Below are 21,967 nucleotides of genomic sequence, written 5' to 3'. Positions count from 1 at the left end.
AATCATTTTTGGACTCACAAGCGAAGTGGCCTCGTTGTTGTCTGTTGCATCTTCACTTACACCAGAAACTCGCCTAAAGCTAAACTATTTTATTAACGGCCGTATAGATATATTTATAAGAGCCTCACACCTGTGCTGTGACAACTACATCTGCAATCTATTTGAACAGAAATGGCTCCATATTCAATTATGGTATATTTAAAACGCTCCTCAAATTCATATGACCTGTGTCTGCAACTGGAATAAATTATCTTTGATTAAGTTTTTTTCATGTTCCTCAATGATGCATGCAATATTAGCCATCATCAAACCGGCTCGAGTGTGATGCTGTGAATATGTAACAGATGATGAATGTATTATCAGCTGGGGGATGTTACGCATAATGGCTATGTATTAGCAGAGAGAGCTATATGCAGACGCAGCCTTAGCTCCATCAAACTCACAGGTATTATCTAATTTGTTATTTTCCAGAAGACAAGACGAGAATCTGCCTGAATGAGGGTCAGTTCATTTATAAAGAAGGTTGTGGCACCCCTAAAGATCTGCCGACTGTATTCATATTCAAATTCATACTCCTATTTCTTTTGTTACAACATTTAAATGTAAGAATTTGTTCACAAGCTCTTTATCTGCAGTTGTTGAGGTTAATTATCAAGTATTAATCCCACCCTGATTGCCATGTTAAGTTGGGCGGATTCCTGCGTTTTCTTTTCTTTCTGTATTTTTCCTCACGAGGTATTAAGTGCTCCTGGCAGGTGCTCGCTCCTCAAGCCTGTGTGAATGAAATATGAGCTGCAATGTCAACTGAACTTGTCACAGACAAGCTTGGATGAATTAATGATAAGAGAGCAGAGGTGTGTTTTAATGTGTTCTCTCTCTGATGGAGGGTCTCAGCGAACGTATTATCGCATACTGTACACCTGCTGGTTTTTGTATAAACATGGAACAGAAAAAAAAAAAAAAAAAGGGGGATCAGGAGATAAGGTGGTGCATTTGTAGGGAAAATCTTGAACCTAATTTTAAGTCTAAAGACTGAATATTATATCACCTACACTGTTATCAAGTGACTTTTCAGAAATATTGTAATTAAATGTGTTTAGACTTTTCCAATATGGACTTTAAATTTGTCTTACCTTTGCCTTTAAAGACTTTCTGCTCTTTGAGGCTTTGCCTTCTTCTATACTTTTCATTCAGATGAAGAAAACCTATTTCTCCTTTGAAAGACCTTCATTTTCAGTCATTTTTTAAAGGGATTAGAGCGTCTGCGGAAAATGATGGAATGTCTGTCGCTTTTTTACCACAGTTCAACAAGCTTAGTGATAGAATGGGACTTGTATTAGTTATTCCAATGTTGATCCAGGCATAGATGATTTTGAATGATCAATGCTTCCAGCAGAACAAAAATCACTTGCTTGTTTGATGGCCTCTTGAAATCTGAGAGAAAGGGGAGGGCTGTTCTTAAAACTGCTTCCCGTTCTCTCTTTTTTTTTTTTTTTTTTTTTTTTTTTTTTTTTGATTATTTATTTTCAAATTGTCCCTTGGGCTAATGTTCCATTTTGGCATTTCACACCTCCCTCTCCCATAAATGAACCATCACAGCCATAAATCACTGGACAAACAGAGACTTGTGCAAACCCTGAAAGGTTCAGAGATTTATGTAACACATTCATGTTTTCCACTTCCTCATTTTAGTACTCCACTGGTAAAGCCTAGCTAATAAAAGGTCCTATTAATATTTCCTGTTGCTTAGCAACGGCAGGCAGCAAGTAATAGCATTCTGTGGAAAAATAGATGACCGATAAGGAAAAATTCAATTCTTTTCTCATCTCCTGGGAGAAAGTGCCTTATTTCTCTGGCAATGTGATATGAAACTGTAGTTGTATATTAAGAAATATCTTAAAAGAAATATAGGTTATTTTCCAATTTCTTCATTTTAGGGGGATTTTATTGCAGGCTGGACTGGCAGCTCATCTTTTTTCTCCACCTTGATAAAGTCAATTAACCTATAAGATTAAGCTAATCAGAGGATACGGTGGCGGCTTAATTTCTTTCTTTTTAATCAGAAATTCTAAAGAGATGGTATTAAATAACACACGCACTGAACTTTAAAGAGATCACTTCTGTGAGACAAATTGCATTTCATTTATATTGCAAGTGTAATTTAAACTTGTTTTGTACAAACACAGGCCAGCTTCTACAGTATGGAGTGCTGTGCAAAACCTCTTCTAATAACGCTGCTTATCACTGTGATCACTGGTAATAGAAGAGGATCTCTACAGTGACAATTTTCAATTTAGATAATTTATCACATCATATTTCAAAAACAACTGAGTAAAAGATGTGTTATCACACACATGTTGTTGTCACCGTCCTCCTCCATACTGTAGATGTGATCAACAGTGGCATTCAGGCAAAGAACAGAGGCTAAAGAAACAAAGGCAGATTCAGCTGCAGCAGATAGCTGGTGTTATGAAGCAGATACATAGATAAGGGATTTCATATTACACTTAGCCAGGGGCCCCTGCTGAGATTTATCATGCCATGAAATCATGTCCATATTGCACTGTGCCCTATCTCAACCATCCATCATCTCATTCTGCTTTCACCACCAGGAATATTTGGCCCTGGTGGCGGTGGAGAGCCGTCCCATGTCATCTCACTCAGGGACGTCTCCCCTGCAGTGCCGCCAGCCACCAGTTCAGCATAACACTGCCACTCTGTCTGCTAATGTGCACAAGAGCGGCTTGAGCCAGGGTGATTAAAACACTTTGTGTATTCATGTAGCACAGTTCATAGCAGGGCTACGACCATCCAGGACCAAGAGACGTAAGCTGCAGGCAGAATTCGCAGGCAGCGTTCGTCCTCGATTCTGCTTAAGTCAAGCTACATGTTTAAAGATGATCCTCACAGTTTGCATTTGATATCACAATAGAAAAGAATCCTGGCTCAAAAATCTCAGCAAGGACACAAAGTAAGCTTGAGTGTATTTTTGCTGTATCGCAGTTTTCATAGCACTTACAGTAAACAGGGATCATTGTTTAAAAAAATCAGGCAGAAACCAGATTTTGAAATATATACATATATTATATACGTACATATATATGTCTCTATATAAATATAAACATATACTGTACATAAATATGTTATATAATATATAAACTCTTCTGTACTGAAGGTTTCCAAGTGCACAGTGGAGAAGTTTGAATCTTCCTAGGGCTGGCTACCTGACCAAACTTTGCAATCAGGGGAGAGACGCCTTGTTAAGAGAGGTGAGCAAGAAGCCAATGGTCGCTCTGGCTGAGCTCCAGACATCCTGTGTGGAGACGGGAGAAACTTCCAGAAGGACAACCAATTCTCAACAACCACGTCTGGTTTTCTTCTGGAGCTCAGCCAGAGTGACCCTCGTGTTCTTGGTCACCACTCTTACCAAGAGTGGCCCTTCTCCCTCGATTGCTCAGTTTAGCCAGCGGGCCAGCTCAGGGAAGAGTCCTGGTTGTTCCACACTTCTTCCATTTAAGAATCATGGAGGTGCTCTTGGGGACCTTCAGTGCAGCAGAATAGTTTTTTTTTTTTTTGTAGCCCTCCCCAGATCTGTGCCTCCTAGTCTCTGAGCTCTGCAGGCAGTTCCTTCAACCTCATGGCTTGGTTTTTGCTCTGATATGCATTGTCAGCTGTGAGACCTTATACAGACAGGTGTGTTCCTTTCCAAATGCACCTGAGCCAAATTTCAAGTGTCATAGCAAAGGCTCTGAATACCTACAGTATGTCAATTCGATATTTCAGCTTTTCCTTTTTTAAAAATCTGGAAAAGAAATTCTAAAAATCTCTTGAGTGTAGACTGATGAGGGATTTTTTTTTTTTTTTTTTTGCGATTTTAGCATAAAGGCTGCAACATAATACAATGTGAAAAAATGGAAGGGATCTGAACACTTTCTGAATGCACTATATATACAGCTTTATGAACAAAGAGGGTCTTAATAGCAAATCAGTGGCTCATTTGTGTTTTCTTACCATTTTTCTCTTGATTTGTTGTTACCAGAAGTATTTCCTGAGCTATCCTTGTAGCAAAAAGACTTTATTGATCATAAACTTAGATGATCTTTGTTATCTTGCAGTAGGAGACAACATTTGGATGTGTGGGGACATTAAATGTGGGTCAAAGCCTGCTGACTTGTTAATTGCTCCTTTTAAAAAAGTCTGGGTATTTTTTTTTTTTTTGGGGGGTGAAAATCAGCAAAATACTATAATGAAAAGTCTTACCCCACCTCCCAGTGTAACGCAGTAGACTGTATGATGATTTCTACCATGTACTGTAATGACAAAAGGTTCATTTGTTTGGTAATACGCTGTCAGTAACATTTATTATTGTTCAAAGCTGGAGAATAAGGTGAAGGTGGTTTCTGTCAGAAATGTTTGACATTTTTATCCGACAGGTTTTGGACACACATGCAAATCACCTTGTCATGACCTTGGCTTGCATGGCACATATACAGTACTGTATGCAGCTTCTTTCTTTCTTTTTTCATTTGTGTGCTCTTTCTTGTTTTTGTGTTCATTATTTCTGCATCTACATTCATTTTTTTGTTGTGTGAGCGCGGGCTCGCCCACACACACACACACGCGCGCGCACGCACACGTATACACAAAGTGCGTTTGACACGGCAGTCAGGAGTCTCATTAGTGGGAGCAGAGGAGCCTTGCCTTCTGCTGTCAAGAGTGTGTGTCCCTACCGCTCCTCACAACCGTCTCCTACATGTCATGTCAGCCAAGGCTCTGATTCTCTGACGCTGTGCTTTGTGAGGTGAGCACAGAGACACGCCCGGGCTGAGAGCGAGCGAGGGGTGTGGGGGAGACAGTAAGAGAGAACAAGAGAGAGAGTGAGAGAGAGAGAGAGAGAGAATAAAAAAGAGTGAGGAACAAGAGAGAGAACTGGGAGAAGGGGGGTATAGAGGGGAAGAGAGAGAGAGAGAGAGAAAATAAAAGCAAAGTAGGTTCTGACATTAGCAGTAATGAGGAACATGGAGGATGGTGCCAAGGGGGACATCATGACATTACTATCTGCAAATCAACCACTGCCTTGTTGCTGCCACAGATTCACTGTGAGAGGCGTTCAGGGTGGTACTGTACTTTTCAAACAGACAGTCAATCACACCCAAGAACATCAGCTTCTTTGTGCAAACGCTTCTAGCTATACTTTAGCTGTAATAATAATAATAACCAATAATAATGATGATGATGATAATAATAATAATAGTGAGGATAATAATAACCAACACGTCAAGCCACAAGCATAAAGTCGTTTTTACACAAAAGAAAATACAATAAAAGGGTGTCTAAGATAAAATTTGACCCTTTTACCATGAACTCTTGTTATGAGTTCTGTTTCTGTTTCAGTGTGTTTGTTTATTCTAAAGTTTATCTGTATGGCACAACTTAAAAGTTGTTTTCTACATTTATATGAAAATATCAGGTGTGTTGGCACGGAGTCTGTTTGGCTTTGAGAAATATGATGGCAAAGTTCATTTCAACAGTGTGGCTACTTAAGACGTTCTTGGAATAAATTGCTTTTTCTCTCTTTTAAAGTTTGTGTTGAAAACTCGTAATTATTTCCTTATGCTGCTGCTTTGTGAGGTATTGCCGTTTTTCTGCCAGATTAATTAGTTGATCACAGTTCAGCACAGGAGCGAGTATTTTACATTTTTTCCTTTTGCCTAGCATGTAATTGGAACGATTGAAAGTGACCTGATAGTGCCTTGTTTTGGCAACGCGGAGCGACTGCCGAGCTAATAAGCAAAATGAGGTTTTAATAGTGTGTTGCTAAATGGAGTTGGCTGCTGCTACACCTGGATCATAGCATCATCTTACATTTTAATCAAAATCTCCCTGCAGCATTAAATAATATTTAATAAATCATCGTGATTACCTTTAAAACGCATCCAATTAAGCTTTAACAAATTCTTAAAACACTTGTGTTTCCTTCCTTTTTCTTAAACATCCACTGCCCATCATATCTCCTTACTTGGTATCTGTCTGATGTCAGAAGCAGCGTTTCGCCTTTGCTTTCATACTTAAGTAGCATGTGACTCATAAATCCACACTCTTATTAATTCTCCTCAGCTTGTGTAAATGACCCTCCTGGGTATATATAAGCTTGATAAACCAAAGACATGGATGAAGGGACAGAGAAGAGAGAGAGACAGAGAGAGTGAGGGAGGGGTGAAGGCTCGGAGGCTCTTTGAGGAACAGAGTTGTTAGCGCTTTGCCCTCAGGGTGAATGAGAAGTAGCTTTGAGGGCTGTGAGGCCCAGGGTTGGCTCCCCACCTAAAGGCGTGTTTACCACCGTGTTGCGCGGCGGCTGTGCTTTTGAAGGATCAGTCTTGAACGCGCCTCTAATTAAAGCTGTCATGGCTGGGTGCCTGCAGGGATAATGTTCTATTATTATAGTCATTTGTTTCAATTAAACGCTGGGTGATTTTACAATAGCAGCCGTGAACCTGTGTGAGTGAGCCATCACTCTAAACAAGATGGTTCCAGTCAAGCAGGGAGTGAGGAGAGAAAAGTCTCAGGACTCACAGGAGCATTGATCACTGCCTACTGAAAGAGGGCAGGACGGGATAGAGACAGGGTCTGAATGTCAGATTAAAAGGCATCAGCAGGTGATGTTAAATACTGGATGATACCATGCTGCATCTGGGGGAAATAATGCTCACTGTCAAGTAAATTTCAGTTTGCATTTATATTTTTGAAGCAAGTAAACTAGAAGTGAATGGACTCCAGCTCCACAGACGGCTCATAATGAAAAACTGACAGATTTATTTTAGACGGTGCTAATAAGCTGAAACATGACCACAACATTTATTGATTCTTTAGCATGGAGAGGCTGCTTTATTATGAAGCCAGCGCAATAAAACCTTGCATAGCAATCAGCCCGCTTATTTAACTGATGAAACAGATGCCACTCTGGTATAATCATCATAAGGATGAAGCAAGGTTAGCTGCTTTACTCTCCTCTGGTGTGAATCTCTCCTCTTTCTCCTTGTGGCTGCACAGAGCTCTCCTCTCCCCTTCTCTCATCTCTGTGCTGGTGGTCAAATCCCCTTAGCTAAATCAAATGGTGCAGGCAATTGGAGCGGCCGTGAAACCATTTCAAAGGTAAGGTCAGCAGGAGCAGGGGAACAATGGCTTTGTGATATTCCATCTCGCACACAATGTGCTACACATAATTGGAAAGCCTTTGTTATTTGACTCCCATTTGACTATGATGTACAAGATGTGAATACAAACACGACAGGCGTAACGATGGCAGGAGAACACGTTCACACCGAGTTTCCTGGCTTTACATCACAGTTTAGGTCCGCCTGGCTGCTCATCGCCAAAAAGCAATATCTAACTGTCCCCTTGCTAACTTTGGAGATGAATTTTAGTCTTTAGGTCATGTGGGGTCTCTTTTTTGCTTCTTTTTCTTTTGTAGTTTCTGTACTTTTCCCTCCGTTTTCTCTTTTTCTCCCTGTCTCTCGCTCGGTTCCTGTGTCCTCTTTCCTTTCCTCTTCCTCCTCTGTTTATGAGGGACTTTAATCCCCTGGGCTTTACAGCAAACAGCTAAATTGCCTGGAGGTTGAGCATAGCCAAGACAATACCCAAGAGAACTCAGAATTCAACTTTATAAATAATCTAAATATATAAATTTAGGCCGCTACATTGCTCAAGTTGGTAGTTGTACTATGAAAACACAGCAAAAGCACATTGTCCATGTTGAGAGTCCTGGAAAAGTCAGTATGTGTTACATGCTAAAGGCAGAGAGCACTGACCAACTAAATCCTGTTACTCACAATGCCCCCCCCCCTCTCTCTTTTGGCCAGCCATTTGGATGATACCATTAGGAATTAGCATACAGTACCTATGGCAACCAGCAACCTTTGTCAGATTCTTTCATAATATTTGTACAGCCGTCTGCCGCTCGCTTTATTTAGCTCGGGGTTGATGGCACTATGTGATAACTTTTTGCTCTTTCTGTCTCGCACAGGTGAAAGCAACAACTAAAAGCACTCTGAGATGGGTTTTTTTTTTTTTTTTTTTTTTTTAAATAGGGACATAGGAATTACTGTTAGAAGTAGATTATAACAGTAGGAGCGTTTTGAGTAATGAGTACTAGTCCTTTAGGTTTTATACTGCACTTTGCTGCTTTTAGTAACTGTAATAAGGTAATGCACACTTACATATCTACTTTTTATAGTGGTTATATAATGCAACTTACACTATTGACTTCAGACTTCCACTAGAACACAACAGTTTTTATGTTTCTATATTTTGTAATGTCTAACTGCTGACTAACCAAAGACTAAGATGAGATGGTACAGAACATATTGTCACAATTTACAATACATGTCTGAAATCAGTTACTTCAAACGGGAACCTAAATGATTTAAAGCCTTTGTGATCCCAGGGTTTTGCTGGTCATACTCTCATGAGGGTGACACCCAGCACCCACGATGCCATGGTGACCCCCCCCCCCCGATGAACTCCCGCTTTTCTGCATGTCTCCCTCTTGTTTATATTAAACATGGTGTGGCTCAGATTAAAAGGTGACAATTTTGCCTGGAGGCTGTTGCTATGGAAATGCGTCTGCTATATCTATGATAGGCCATTCATGTTTGATTAATTGGTTTTTCAATGCTTCTTGGTTTGTGAGGAGAGGACCCTTAAAGAGCAAGTCCATGGAAAATGGAAAATTAATGGATTTCTATTTCCTTCTCTTTCCTCTTCTTTTCCTCCACTATTTTTTCTGTCTTACTTATTTTGCTGAAGCTATTTCCTCATGTTTTAAGAAGTATAGTGATGGTGTTTTGAATTATGATTGGAAGTTGGAGATTGCTGTGGATGGGGGGAGGTTAGAGCTTGGTTATTTGAAATGCAAAAGGAATGTCTTTGTTCATGGCTGCCTTTTGTGAGCAGCTGCTGAGGCAAACACAGAATCTAATGTCGTGTGAATATTATGAGTTTTCAAAGCAGGCCAGGGCCTCGTACAACATTACTTTGTTGTGCATTTTTATTCTGGCAATCTACTGGGACCAATTATGATTAGAGAGCTGAGCCTTCATCTCTGAACCTCTAACTTGTGTTTATCAAGACCTCATATGCTCGGGCCCTTTCAATTTGATCTTTTTTGCGCTGCACTAATGTGTAATGTATTATTTAACTCATAAATGTTTAAAAGAGCTAACAAATGCTAGTTCATCACTTTCTGATCTGTAAATTGCCAAACATTCCCATTTATGCCCGCATTAAAAGCATCCTTTGGTCTGTGCTCGTGTTGTATCCTGATGAATCTTGAAGAAAAGCTTTTGATGTAGTTATTATTGAAGATCTTTTAAGACTGCTAAGAGCAGAACTTTGTGAGAGTCTGATTCTTTAATCTCTCTGAAGGGTGTTCTCTGTGTGAGGGTCATTCTCCAGCTGTGAGCGCCCATTTTTGTTTCTATTCGTGGACCCAAGTGTTGCAAAAGGTGTTCTTTAACATGGCAGTAAATAATATTTTTTCTCCTTCATGGAAGATGGTTGCAATAATATATCTGCAGGGGGTTGATAGGGGATTTTGATCAATGCCATTGACTCAACGATCGCTTTAACAGCTGCTGAGATCTCTGGCTTTTCAAAACTTCAACTTTCAGAAGCAGGAACTGAAAAGACCAACCAGGCCACTGTGCCTCAAGGACCATGGAGGGTGCTGCAGTTGTTACACTGCATAGTGACTGACTATGGAGGTCATCAGAAGTCAACAGAAATTATGGATTGTACTTTTAACTGTAATAGAGAGCTCCCTTGAAAAATTAAATCATTTTGAGCTAAGTGGTAATGGGCCTGTGTGTTACGTGGGTGAATGTTGAAGCAAATGCAAAACTGCCTTGAGACACAGCTCCCCTAAAGTCTCATAGCGGTGGAAAACTTGAATTGTACAGTAAAAAACATCTTCATTAAAATGCAAAGTAGTTTTATTTTCTTAGATAAACTTGCAATAATTGATTTTCTTTTTTTTAGCCACTTGAGCAACGGAGCGCAACACTGACATATTATCACCCTTTAAATTAATGTGGCGAACCTGTTAGCAAACGGTTGCTCGTTTTTCACATCTACCAGATACAGCAACATTAGCATTGATTCAGAGTTGTGTCTCTGGCCACCTGATGAATTATATTCACTCTCATTTTACCTCTGTTTTTGGCGTCCACTAACCACAAAGACAAATATCTGGCTCTTTAACTGCTCCACTATGTCCTAGTTATTAAGTGCTTCTATCTGTCACTTGGTGCTGAACAGGAAGTTGTGAAGCTGTGTTTTGCTTTTGTCTTAAATAACAAATCAGTGTGAGTGACCTGGAAAACCAAAACAATGAGCTGAAAGACGGTAAAATTCTCCCTGTAGAGCTGAGGGGAACCGCAGAGTCACGTGACCTGTCCCTGCGGGCTCATTACCATGAGCGACAGCTTTTTCATGCATGTAGTCATGTGATGTGTGACATATGACGCGACAGCGATTTCAAAGATTATTTCTCATTTATAAAATCGATTATTTAATAACATTATATGAGGGTCACATCTGCTTGATTGACAGCCACCCTATCACAGTGAGTCATAGTGATTGCTCCACCCAGCTCCACCTCATGGAAAATGTAGTTTTTCTGTGTCTTCTGACTGACAAATTTTGTGGCAGGCAACAAGCCTGAATGCTTCCAGGTTTCAAAATGAGACTAAGTGGGATGTCACAGGTGCTACATTCATGTTTTTCTAGATGGTATGAGTCCTCAGGGAGCGAATACTGTTCGGTGTCTTGTTTAGTGTCTAAAGTGAAGTTGCAGTGAGTTTTTTTTTTTTTGGCTTGAGCTGGAGAGATGATATCGTCTTATTTTTGTGAGATATTTAGTTGGTTTAGCTCACTAATAACCTTGGATTTTCATAGCAGTCAGGTCAGTGCTGAAGGCAGGTACCAAACAAGCAGCAGATAAACTTGGCCACAAAGCTGCCGTATAGTGTATGTTACCGCCCTAAGAAAAGACAGAAAAGGAAAGAGAAGCTTTCCAACCACCAGCCTAAGTTCAACTGTGAGACCTGTAAGAGGGTTGTTTTTTGTCTGTTTAGTTTTCAACAGACGTATGTCCCTCTTTACATCTAAATTTTTGTAAGTTTTTTTGTCTTTTTTTTTTGTTTTGTTTTTTTAGCTCTTGACACATTTTCTCAAATTTGATAATGTCATCTCCACTTTTAAGTAATTGCATATTTGGCTGATTGGCAACCTTTTATCCCTTTGAGTAGGAGAAGATAGTAAAGCTGGTGTTCTTCTCTCACCCCAGATGCAGGAGATGGCTTTGCACCACCACCAACAGCAACACCATCACCAGCACCCAGACGGCACTCATTATGATCCCGCCCGTAACCACCCCCTGATAAACAGCTCACCTCCGATACTGCCCAACCCCATGAGTGCACTGTCCCAGCTAAACTCTCAGGTCAGCCGGAGTGCACTGCCTCATGGCTCCCCCTCACCTCCCGGAAGTAAATCGGCCACACCCTCCCCCTCAAGCTCCAATCAGGAAGAGGAGACTGATCCTCATTCGAAGGTACTGATGTGGCTTGTCTGGCTTGTAGTTGTGGAGTAGCAGGCGCGGGCTTGGCAGCGCTTCTCTGAGAGTTTTTGCATGCTAGCTGCAGGAACACAGGCATAGATATGCTTGTGCTTCTTTTATTTGGTCGCCTGGAAGATTCAGACTTGGTCGAACAGTTTTGCTGGAGTCGGATTTATAGCTATGATTTTTTTGTTTTCTTTTGTATTTATAATGGTGTGGTGTAGTGTGGTCTCACATTTGAAAAGAAAATTGCTTTGAGATATTTAGTTCCTGATTGAATTTAACCGTTTTATGTCTTTTTCTATATTCTGAGTGAAAAAATATGATTCAGACACAATCTTCTCTTTGTGTAAAAATAATTCATCTTCAGACAAATTTCGTTTCCAACGACACATTTGCGACATTTGGCATGCCTCACACACACGTGACATGACGTGAAATCTTCACATGATGCAGTTGTTTAAATATGTAGTTGTTGGAATGTTATTTACAGATGTGAGGGATATTTTAATGGGTTGATCATCAACACAGATACAAGGTTTTGGCAGTCCCATTTAATTTTGTTATATACAGCCCTATTTGAAACCAACCTCTCCTCCATTTAAATCACTCATTCATTTAAACGAGAAGGATACTTGTTTAGATTCATTTGGTTTATGTAAATCTATAAAAACTGCTTTCACGAAATTGCCCACCAACCAATGTCTCCACGGATTTGCTTCGTTTCTATCAGGGAAATGTGAATGAGTGTATAATTTAATCTGCCTGGTCCACCAGTGTTTCAGATTCATCTGTGTATTTAAATGCTAGGTCGCAGTGATACAGTATAACAAGAAGGGGGATCCTGTAGTTTAAAAAATATATTTCCAGGCCTATACATCTCTGCTGTGCTTCTCACTGTGTGTGTGAATAAAAATGATTACCATCTCTCCTATCAGTAAGTAATTCCATTTGCTCTCTCCAATTCATTCTGAGACCACATCAAAGCCAGAGCAGATACAGCAGGCGATTTAAAATTCCTTTCACCCCTAGCATGAAAAGTCAGAATTTATGACTTGCTGAACAACTCAAAAATAAAGATTTGAAAAGGTTTGATAAATTCAACTAACAGATGTTATTTTTGACAAAGTAAGGCAGAAAAGAAAAACTGCTGTCAACCAGCGCCTGTGTCAGAGTGTGACTGTCAGTGAAACATCGCCGCAATATTCAAACGCTGACGACACGGGTGTCGAACGGAGAGATTGAATTATGGATTTAATGAAGTTTACATGCTTCACCTGGACCTAATGTTATAAGCATTTATCAGAGATGCAATTATTCCCTCCAAAGGCAGTTAGATAGAATTGTTAGACCTTCTTTCTGCAGCATCAATAAGTTGTTTTGTTTTTTGTGTGTCCCTCTGATGGTCTTCCAGATCACAGGCGAGAAGCGGCCGTCTTCAGAGATGATGAAGCCCAAGCCCAAACCCCAAAAAAAGAAGAAGAAGAAGGATCCCAATGAGCCTACAAAGCCCGTGTCAGCCTACGCCTTGTTCTTCAGAGACACCCAGGCAGCCATTAAGGGACAGAACCCCAATGCCACCTTTGGTGACGTATCCAAGATAGTAGCGTCCATGTGGGACGGACTCGGAGAGGAGCAGAAACAGGTAGATTCACGTTTTAGCATTTTACATCATCCTCTAATTGCCACTGATTGATGACGTCAGATTGATTTATTGGGTGTATTACAGGGGTAAAAACTGCCTTGAAATCATGTTGTGATGCATTTACAGCCGCTACTATACTATTTTCATTATCAATGGATTTGCAGATTCTTTTCTCGATTAGTTGATTAATCATTTGGTCTATAAAATGTCAGAAAACAGTAAAAATTGCCCATTATATATTCGCAGAGCCCTGTAGTATCTTAAAAGGTTTTGTTTTATCCGAACTACAGACAAAAGCTCAAGTTTATTTTCATGTATGACAATGAACGGGATCAAATCATCACATTTGAGAAGCTAAAATCAGTGAATGTTTAGAAATTTTGCTTCAAAAATTTCTAAATTAATGATTCAATTATCAAAATAGTTACTGATTCATTGACTGCTGATTGACTAACCAATTAATCCACTTATTGTCTCAGCTGTAAAAGCATTTATTAATGAATTACACATGCGCTACCAGTACACAATAAAATTGTGTCACTCTCCTGTGTGAATGCCATAAAGAAATCATATAGTACTGACAGAAGTGAAAAGTTTGGTTTAATCAGCTGCAGATATATTTGACAGCATATTTCCAGGAGTCAATTTCATTTTGTTAAAGCCTCAACTGTGCATAAGGAACTGCAGCAACATTTGTGGAAAGCATTTCCATCGGCACATTTTCTATTTCATTTTAGCATTCCAGACCAACAGACAAAGTCAAAGAGGTTTCTATGTGTTTGTGGTAACAAATGATGGTGTGAAATGAATGGAAAACGAGACAGTCTGATGATCATGCGCAGACTCATATTTTTAGAATATCCAGTCAGGGTGCAGCCTATTGGGTGTCAAATAAAAGCACCTGTCTCGATGACAAAGTGCAGCCCATTCTCCTCAGCCCCAGCCACTGTCGACTAGACCCTATCTAGCATGTGTGTGTTTTTCTCCCACCAAACCTACTTTATACGCTGGACTTTGGAGGCCGTCTGTCCCTTTTATTTGCAGTTAATTTTTGCCGCCTTCACCGGGGCTCTTCACCATGAATCTTCATTTCGCCGCTGACACCCTTGAATGTGAATTCCTCATTTCCTGTCCTTTTATTTATATCTGTTGCCTGGTGATTTGATCATGCTGGGAATACAAGATTAGCAATTGCCTTGTCCTTGGTTTCGCCTCAAGGACATCTGCTCCTGAAATGTTATTGTTTGTGCTTCTTAACCCTGTGTGTCCTGGCTCCTTTTTCACCTTAGATTTTGCACTGTAGATGCAATGCTCTCTCTCTCTATCTCTATCTCTCTCTCTCTCTCTCTCGCTCTCTCTCTCTGCCTCTCTCTCTCTCTCTTCCCCTAAATGCATTTGTCCTTCACAGTTTTACCTGGGAACAGAGACGAAACTAACAAAAGGGCAATTCCACCATTAAAAATCCATCCATTTGTTGTGCCATTCCACAGCTAATTTTTTGATTTGTTTGTGCATTCATGTGTTTAATCAAACGTGTCACCTCGCAAGACACATAATTAACTGGAGGTAATGATGTCATTATGGACTGAAATGTAGTACCCTCTCTGGGCAATAACACTGCGATTGCTCTAATTATTCTCAGTGACTAACACTGTCACTTATTCCAGCACAACAAATGGATAAACTTGATAACCGTGTATTTGGAGAGTGTAACCAATTTAGCAATTGCGTGTTAATATGATATGATGCACATTAAATGATAAATCTAACGTCCTTGGTTTAATATAAGAACGTATTTTATTATACCATACTGTATACCCAACTGCTGACCAGTAAAGTTCAGGTGAAATGCATTTATTTATGTATAGTATATGTAATAATATGTATGTAAAAACTGTCCATGGTGAGGTCTCATAGCTCACGTGCTTCTATCGCCCCCTTCCCTTGATCAGTTGATGAATGTGCTGTTATGTCTTTTCTATTTTTTTTTCCCCAACACTGACTGTCACGTCATCTCCACAGGACCAATGAGGTGTGTTCTATAATGTCACAGTCAGACCCTGTGGAGCCACGCAGGAGCACTAGAATGTAAACATAACCCTTCCCCCAACACACATCTTTGTTATAACTAGAACGTGGCCCCTGTTTCCAATTACCTGTAGCGCCCCTCAAACACACCGCGCAGCCGAACTCACAAAAAAAAAAAAAAACACAGCGAAGGCGATGTGTGTTATTGCTGTATTTTATTTAAATAATGATCAGAAGTTTCATTGCTGTGAATTCTGTTCTTTTTTGTGATTCTTTTTGTCATGCATTTCCCCCCCCTCCTCTGCCTGTGTTGTTGTGTATTCTCCAGTGCCGTCCTTGAGTTTCAGAGAACAAAGTTTTTTTTTATTATTCATGTTTATGTTCATATTTTCTTTTTTATTAAGATGTTTTCGTAGCTTACACACGCTATACAACGTTTTTTTTTTTTAAATCCCCAAAGGCCTTTGCTTTACTGTGCAAGATCAATGTATTATTTGGGCTGTGTTATTCCTCAAGGTGACTACATGTTAAAGCTGCCCCAGAAACACAAAAGAACATTTTTCTTGTTTTGTGTTATTTAAGATTAAGATCAATTTTCAGTTTTTACCAGGAGAAGGGAGGAACAATGATAATGCAGTTGGGGAGGAGGGAGGAGAGACCTTAGCTGTATTAAACTGAGTCTGCTGTGTTGGAGTTGTGTTTTGGTGAAAGGTCGGAGATAGAAGAAACAAATACTGTCACTTTGTTTAACCGGTGTAAACTCTTCATCCAGGCTAAGCTTTAGTAGCTGTTCAACAGTATCCATCTGTATCTTCTCTCAGCTTCTTTATCTTCCTTAAACATACACTTCTTTGTTTTTTTTCCTTCTTTTTAATTTGTAATTGTCCCCTGTTCCTCTTACAAACCTCCTATCCTCTCCTTTCCTTTCCTCCCCTCTCCTCCCTTCCTTTTCACCTCTCTCCACTCTCCTCTATCTCTATACTTCCCGTTTGTTTCCTCTCCTCCTCCTACTCCTCCTCCTCCTCCTCCTCCTCCTCTCACCGGTTGCTCGGTCTATCGGTCGTAGGGGTAATCACTCCCTTCAGTGTCAGCAGGGTGCGGAGTTATTGTCTCCTGTAATTAACTGGTTATCAAACAAGAACATTTCATTAAGGTACAATTAGGGGCTAATTCAGGCGGGACACCTCTGTGTCAGGATTACGATGGAGGCATATGCTCTCTCCTTGCAGCTTTGTTATTTTTAATTCATACTGACCTGCAGCCTCTGACGGCTTCAATTGCTAATGAATCCACTCACTTTGGAATAATTAGACATCCTTAGGCATGGTAATTTATTTAAAAGTATCCGTCGTTGCGCGAATCATTAGCTGTGTTAAATTAATTTGAAATTAAAGCTGCTGGGAGTAGTTTGGGGTTCATTAAAGAGGCAGCCATGGCTCTATCAATATTTAAGGGGTGAGGGCTAAGGTTGTCACTTTTTGTGTACGTTTTTTTTTCCACAACAACTGTAATTCATTTCTTAATAGATATTATCTGTTTTTGTTATGATCTGTATGTCTGAAATCTGTAGCTTAGAGTTCCTAATTCAAGCCACTCTTCTTCCAAAATATCTGAATGTATATCATGGAAGGGGAGCTAATAATAATAATAATAATAATAATGTAAATAGGGATGAGTGAGGGGATAAACATCAGCTGTTTGAGCAAGAGATTGTATCCGTCTTCATCCCGGTTTGTTTGCTGTTCTATGCGTATGTCTGTTTGTTTATTGACTGTATGTGTTAGCGGCTGCCTCTGCCTATGTGCATTCAGCAGCACATGAATGCTTAATGGTTATTCTACCCCACCTCTTTGAAAGAAATGACCCCATCCATGGATCCACAGACAGTCTCTCACTGAGGATCAGTAATTACCCACTGCATTCACACATACATGCACACACACACACACACACACACACACACACACACACACACACACACACACACACACACACACTCTCCTTCATATTAAAATGCTCCAGAGAGGAACTGAGATCTGAGTCTTCCTCATCGATTTAAGGGTGGACTTTTTGCAACTTGTTTTCCCTGCATCAGAAAGGCAATGGCAGCTATAAAGAGGCCGTGAGTGACATGTGATGACATTAACTCGAATTCCCTGTCTACACGCATCATTTGAGGTTCATTCAGAAGGCTTGAGATTGCCTCTTTGCTAATGCTGTTTTGAATTCTTTTTTTTTTTTCCTCCCTCGTCTGAATGATTTGCTGGAACATCAGCTCTGATTAAGAGATGAGCAACAGCCTTGACAGAGGAGAAGACTGAAAAGCAGTACACAAAATGACAAACAGCTTCTCACTCCCCATTTAGCTCCGTAATATTTCAAACTCCATTCCTGACATTATTGCGCACAAGCTTCTCGTTCTGGACATTTTGGAGAAATAAATGATTCAAATGCAGCAGCATCACGCAGACGGTCAAAGCTCCTTGACTTGATAACTGTGCAGTGAATGCATCTGATATGTTTTTCATCGCAGAGTGCGCTGCCGGGTCACAACAATCACACCATGGCTCCCAAAACCTCTTCCACATAAGTCAGTGTGGATCACAGGGTCATTTTAGCCTTTGGCATCACCTTGTAATCAATCGTTGTTGTTGTTGTTGTGTTTGCTCCTGCAGAGCTACAAGAGGAAAACAGAGGCTGCTAAGAAGGAGTACCTGAAAGCCCTGGCCGCCTACAGAGCCAGCCTGGTTTCCAAGGTAACCGCGGGGGTCACGTCTTTGATATACATGGGTCAGCAGCGATATAAGGGATGATAAATTAGACAGAGAATTCCTCTCACTTTTATTCCAAGGAAAGGGTCCACTTGCTGCACTAAAGGGTTAGTATGTGTGTGCGTGTGTGTGTGTGCGTGTGTGTGTGTGTGTGTGTGTGTGTGTGTGTGTGTGTGCTCAGAGGCGAACAGTGAAAATTAGGCCTCAAACACAACCCGATTTGCAACCTGGGGAGAAATAAAAAGTAGCAATAAATGTGTGTGTGTGTGTGTGTGTGTGTGTGTGCGCGCACACACACACATGTAAGAGCAGAAGTGGACATTACCTATCATTTGCTGTCCTCCCTGATGGGCCGCTAATGTGTTGGCTGAGGTTTACTCACACCTACTGCTCTCTCTTTGCTGCAGGGTTACTCCAGTTTAGCCCCGAACATTAATACATTTCTATCAGCTTGTGTGAAAACCATATCCACATTATAAAAGCCCCAATCCACCCCACCCCCCACCCGCCCACACACACACACACACACACACACACACACACACACACACAAACACACACTTATTCTTACATCTGCAAGGCTTCTACCAACATTATCACAGTATAGGGGTGTTTCTGTTCACTTGGTGCGCAGCATTTAATTCCTCAGTGTCTGCATTGTTTTCGAAACACAACTCTAAATTGCATTAGCATATGCCAAGCTCCTCCTCTTTCCCCCCTCCCTCCCTCCCTCCTTCCCTCACCCCGTCCTCCTTCCTCCCCCTCCGCACAGCGCCACACTTCCTCTCATGCTCATGGGCCGAAAACAAGCACCTTGATTAAAGCATGAATAGTTAATTCATCAGCCTCTTCACTGTGGCATACTTTCAACTAAAAAGACCATTCTCATCTCTTGTCTTTGGTGCAATTAGACATTCATGTCAGAGCTCCTATACAGAGGTTTGATTGATACTATATGTTGGTAGATTGCCAGTCAAAAAACTGACTGACAAAAATAAACCCCCAAACCCCCCCCCCCCCCCAACTCATTCAGTACCAGCCAATCCGAATACAGGCCTGAATCTCATGATTCAACCCGACTCTCTCTCTCTCTTTTTTTTTTTTTTTTTTTTAATTACCAATGAAGGAGTCTTTTCAAAGTGAATTGGGGTGGGTGGAATTAGAGGTAATTGGAGCCTCATTTGAAGGATTCACATCTTCAGCGTGCACCTGTTGCCTTTTTGTTTTGTGACGCATGTCGGTTTGTTTGGGAGAAGAAGACGAAGAAGAGGAAGAAAAAAAGTTTGATTGCTCCCTTTTGTAAGTCATGGCACTTTTCTTGCCTTCATCTGAATCCAAAAGTACAGAATGTGATTTTTTTTTTTTTTTTTTAAAAGTCTTAAATGAAAAAAGTCAGTCCTCATGAACTGTCTTTTAACATACATACTGCTCATATAGTTCATATAATACCCTTTTATTACAATGCATTGAAATTAAATAAGGTGCAACAAATCACACCCATCGTCTTCACCCTTTCCTTCTCCCTTTGCCCCCCATTTCTTTAGTTTTTATTTCCCACTTGACCCTGCAAACGTGTCTGTCCCTCTGCTTTATCCATCCCTCCATCCCGTTCCATTGATTATTTCTGGGGTACGGAGGGATGGATGTGAGCCATTACTAAATAGCAGACCACCACACATCACTCCAGCCAGTCTGACAGTTAATGAGAAACGCTGGATGTATTTCATACATACACCACCTCATGAAAGAAAAAAAAAAAAAAAAAAAAGCTAGACAAAAAGACCTGCAGAATAAGTGTGTGGGTGTGTGTTAAGTCTCACAGCGTCAACAGGGCTTTGTGTGGAATAGAAAGAGAAGAACAGAGTAGTGACCAAGGGAAGCATTAGCCGCAATGGCTAAACATGAGTTATAGTTAATGAATGAGTTAATGTGTTAAGGTAATGAATAGTATAGAGTGCACGCTGTTCAGCATATACAGTGCAGTGTAAGGCTGAAGGTATTGTTACAATCAGCATGAGCACTTTCCTTCTCCTCTCTCCTGTCTAGACATATAATGACCCAGTGGAGACAAAAAGTGCCCAAACAAGCCAGGCTTCTCCACATATGATGCCAGCCAACCCACCCCTGTACAGTGTGCCACCTCCTCCCCAGCCGTCGTCGCCCTACCTGGGGCCCGGGGCCTTCCCTCTCACCGACCTGCAGAGCTACGCAGGACACGCCCCTCGCCACACCCTGTCGCAGACGCTCAGCCAATCGCAGATGCTGCCCAGCATTAGTGCCTCTCCCCCTTCCTCCTTCCAGATCAGCCCTCCCCTTCACCCCCACCAGCAGCTCTCCCTGCACCAGAGCTCGCTCCTCAACCAGCCTATCCGCATGCAGCAGGTCCAGTCCCAGCCAATCATCCCTCACCAGATGGGGCTGCAGGCCTCTCTTCACTCCCCACCTCCTGGGCAGCAGGTAAAGTAACAAACAGAGACACACCTGCTGCTGTGGAACAGTTTGTGCGTTAAAACGTTAGCTTAATTTTCTTTCTTTCTCCAGGGTTTTTCTCACCTCCAGTCAGAGTATCAGAAGAGCATTGGGGGTTCCCAGTCTCCAGGAGCCCCTGGCCCTGGTCCAGGCCCTGGAGTGGCTCAGAGCCATGACTGGGACAGTGAATACTGCAATCGGGAGTGTGGCAACCACTGCAGGTCAGTGGAAACAGAGGAGACGGTTTTATTTGCTTCCCACAGTCTGTTTTTCCACAATAACCTTTGTTACTGCACCTCATCAAATCACATGGGCTTGAATAACACTTGGAAAGGAGACAAATGAACTGAGCACAACCGTGGCTCATTTACTCTCAGTAAAAGGCTAAATACATCGTAAAAAAAACCCCAAAAAAACCAAACATAAATTACGTAAAGATCATGGGACTACAATGTCACCTTTTGAATTTTACTACAGATCTGAACCTTAAACCAGGACTCCATTAGAAATAAGCATATATTGTTGTGGCGGACGGCTCTCCCACTGCTTTCACAATATAAGTGTTGAAAATTGTCAGCTCTGCTCCAGTGAGACAGGGGAGACAGCTGGAGAGGTAATGGTGAGATAATAGAGCTTGTCATGTGTTTGTCAGACAGCAGTAAAAAACAGATGTTCTTAACACAAGTTTTCACTGTTATTGTACTAAATGGTTTGGCAGTCTGTGCAGTCCTGCAGCACTGGAGGATATTCGAAGTCGACGGTGCTCGGCATGCTTAAGCACTATATGAAATGTTTCATTTATTAACAGGCTTTGGTTTAGAGCAAGGTTGAAGCTAAAATAATGGTGTTTTTGCTTTAAATTGTGTTTGCATTCAGAGGAAAATATACCTGCTATTTTGCTGTTCTTTTGTAATTGAATCTTTTTTCTTTACTGGTGTATTTCTGTTTGTAATCTAACCTGTGCCTCTTCTTTTTTTCTTTTTTTTCCTCCAGTGGCAGCATGATAGGCAGGGACAAGCCACTCTACCTCACCTGAAACTGAAGATCATACTCTGTCGACAAATACGACACCGAGGAGTCTACTCTCACCACCCCAACCCCTTCCCCTTCCCCCTCTCCCACCCCAACCCTCTTCTGATGCACACACATACATACAGTGCACACTCAACATACAATTACATACTATTACATACATGCACACACCCACACACCCACACACACACACTTATTCTGCCTCCCAAACACCATTACCACCACCTTTTTTTGTCAATGTAACTATCATTTCTCTCAGTTTCTAGAAGAATTTGTGACCAGAGTTTTGACTAGATGACTACTGTCTGTACCACTTAATGTATTAGCAGTCCTCTTGCTGTTTAAATTTGCCAAGCACTTATAAAGCCCCCCCCCCCCTTCTGCTCTTCCCTACTGCTGCCCACC

The 21,967-nt window shown here is 41.1% G+C and overlaps 1 protein-coding gene across 3 annotated transcripts in view; it reads left to right on the top strand.

Moving 5' to 3' along the window:
• tox2 (TOX high mobility group box family member 2) overlaps positions 1-21,961 on the top strand; it is a 110,467-nt gene extending 88,506 nt beyond the window's left edge. For 2 of the 3 annotated variants that reach the window (XM_087179248.1, XM_023426061.2), the window contains exons 5-10: positions 11,345-11,611; positions 13,032-13,262; positions 17,966-18,046; positions 20,108-20,518; positions 20,603-20,751; positions 21,524-21,961. In XM_087179248.1, coding sequence (XP_087035374.1) covers positions 11,345-11,611; positions 13,032-13,262; positions 17,966-18,046; positions 20,108-20,518; positions 20,603-20,751; positions 21,524-21,566 — 1,182 coding nt within the window. In that variant the 3' untranslated portion in view covers positions 21,567-21,961. The remainder of the gene's footprint in view (positions 1-11,344; positions 11,612-13,031; positions 13,263-17,965; positions 18,047-20,107; positions 20,519-20,602; positions 20,752-21,523) is intronic. The other variant, XM_023426062.2, reaches the window with a different exon arrangement.
• The last annotated feature ends 6 nt before the right edge of the window (positions 21,962-21,967 follow it).

Source organism: Seriola lalandi, unplaced genomic scaffold (assembly GCF_002814215.2).
Source record: "Seriola lalandi dorsalis isolate HSWRI2012SDOR001 ecotype SW California unplaced genomic scaffold, Sedor1 jcf7180002054805, whole genome shotgun sequence".
In the NCBI taxonomy this organism is placed as follows: domain Eukaryota; kingdom Metazoa; phylum Chordata; class Actinopteri; order Carangiformes; family Carangidae; genus Seriola; species Seriola lalandi.
Note: the sequence above shows the minus strand (reverse complement) of the source record. Positions and strands in the feature narration are given on the sequence as shown.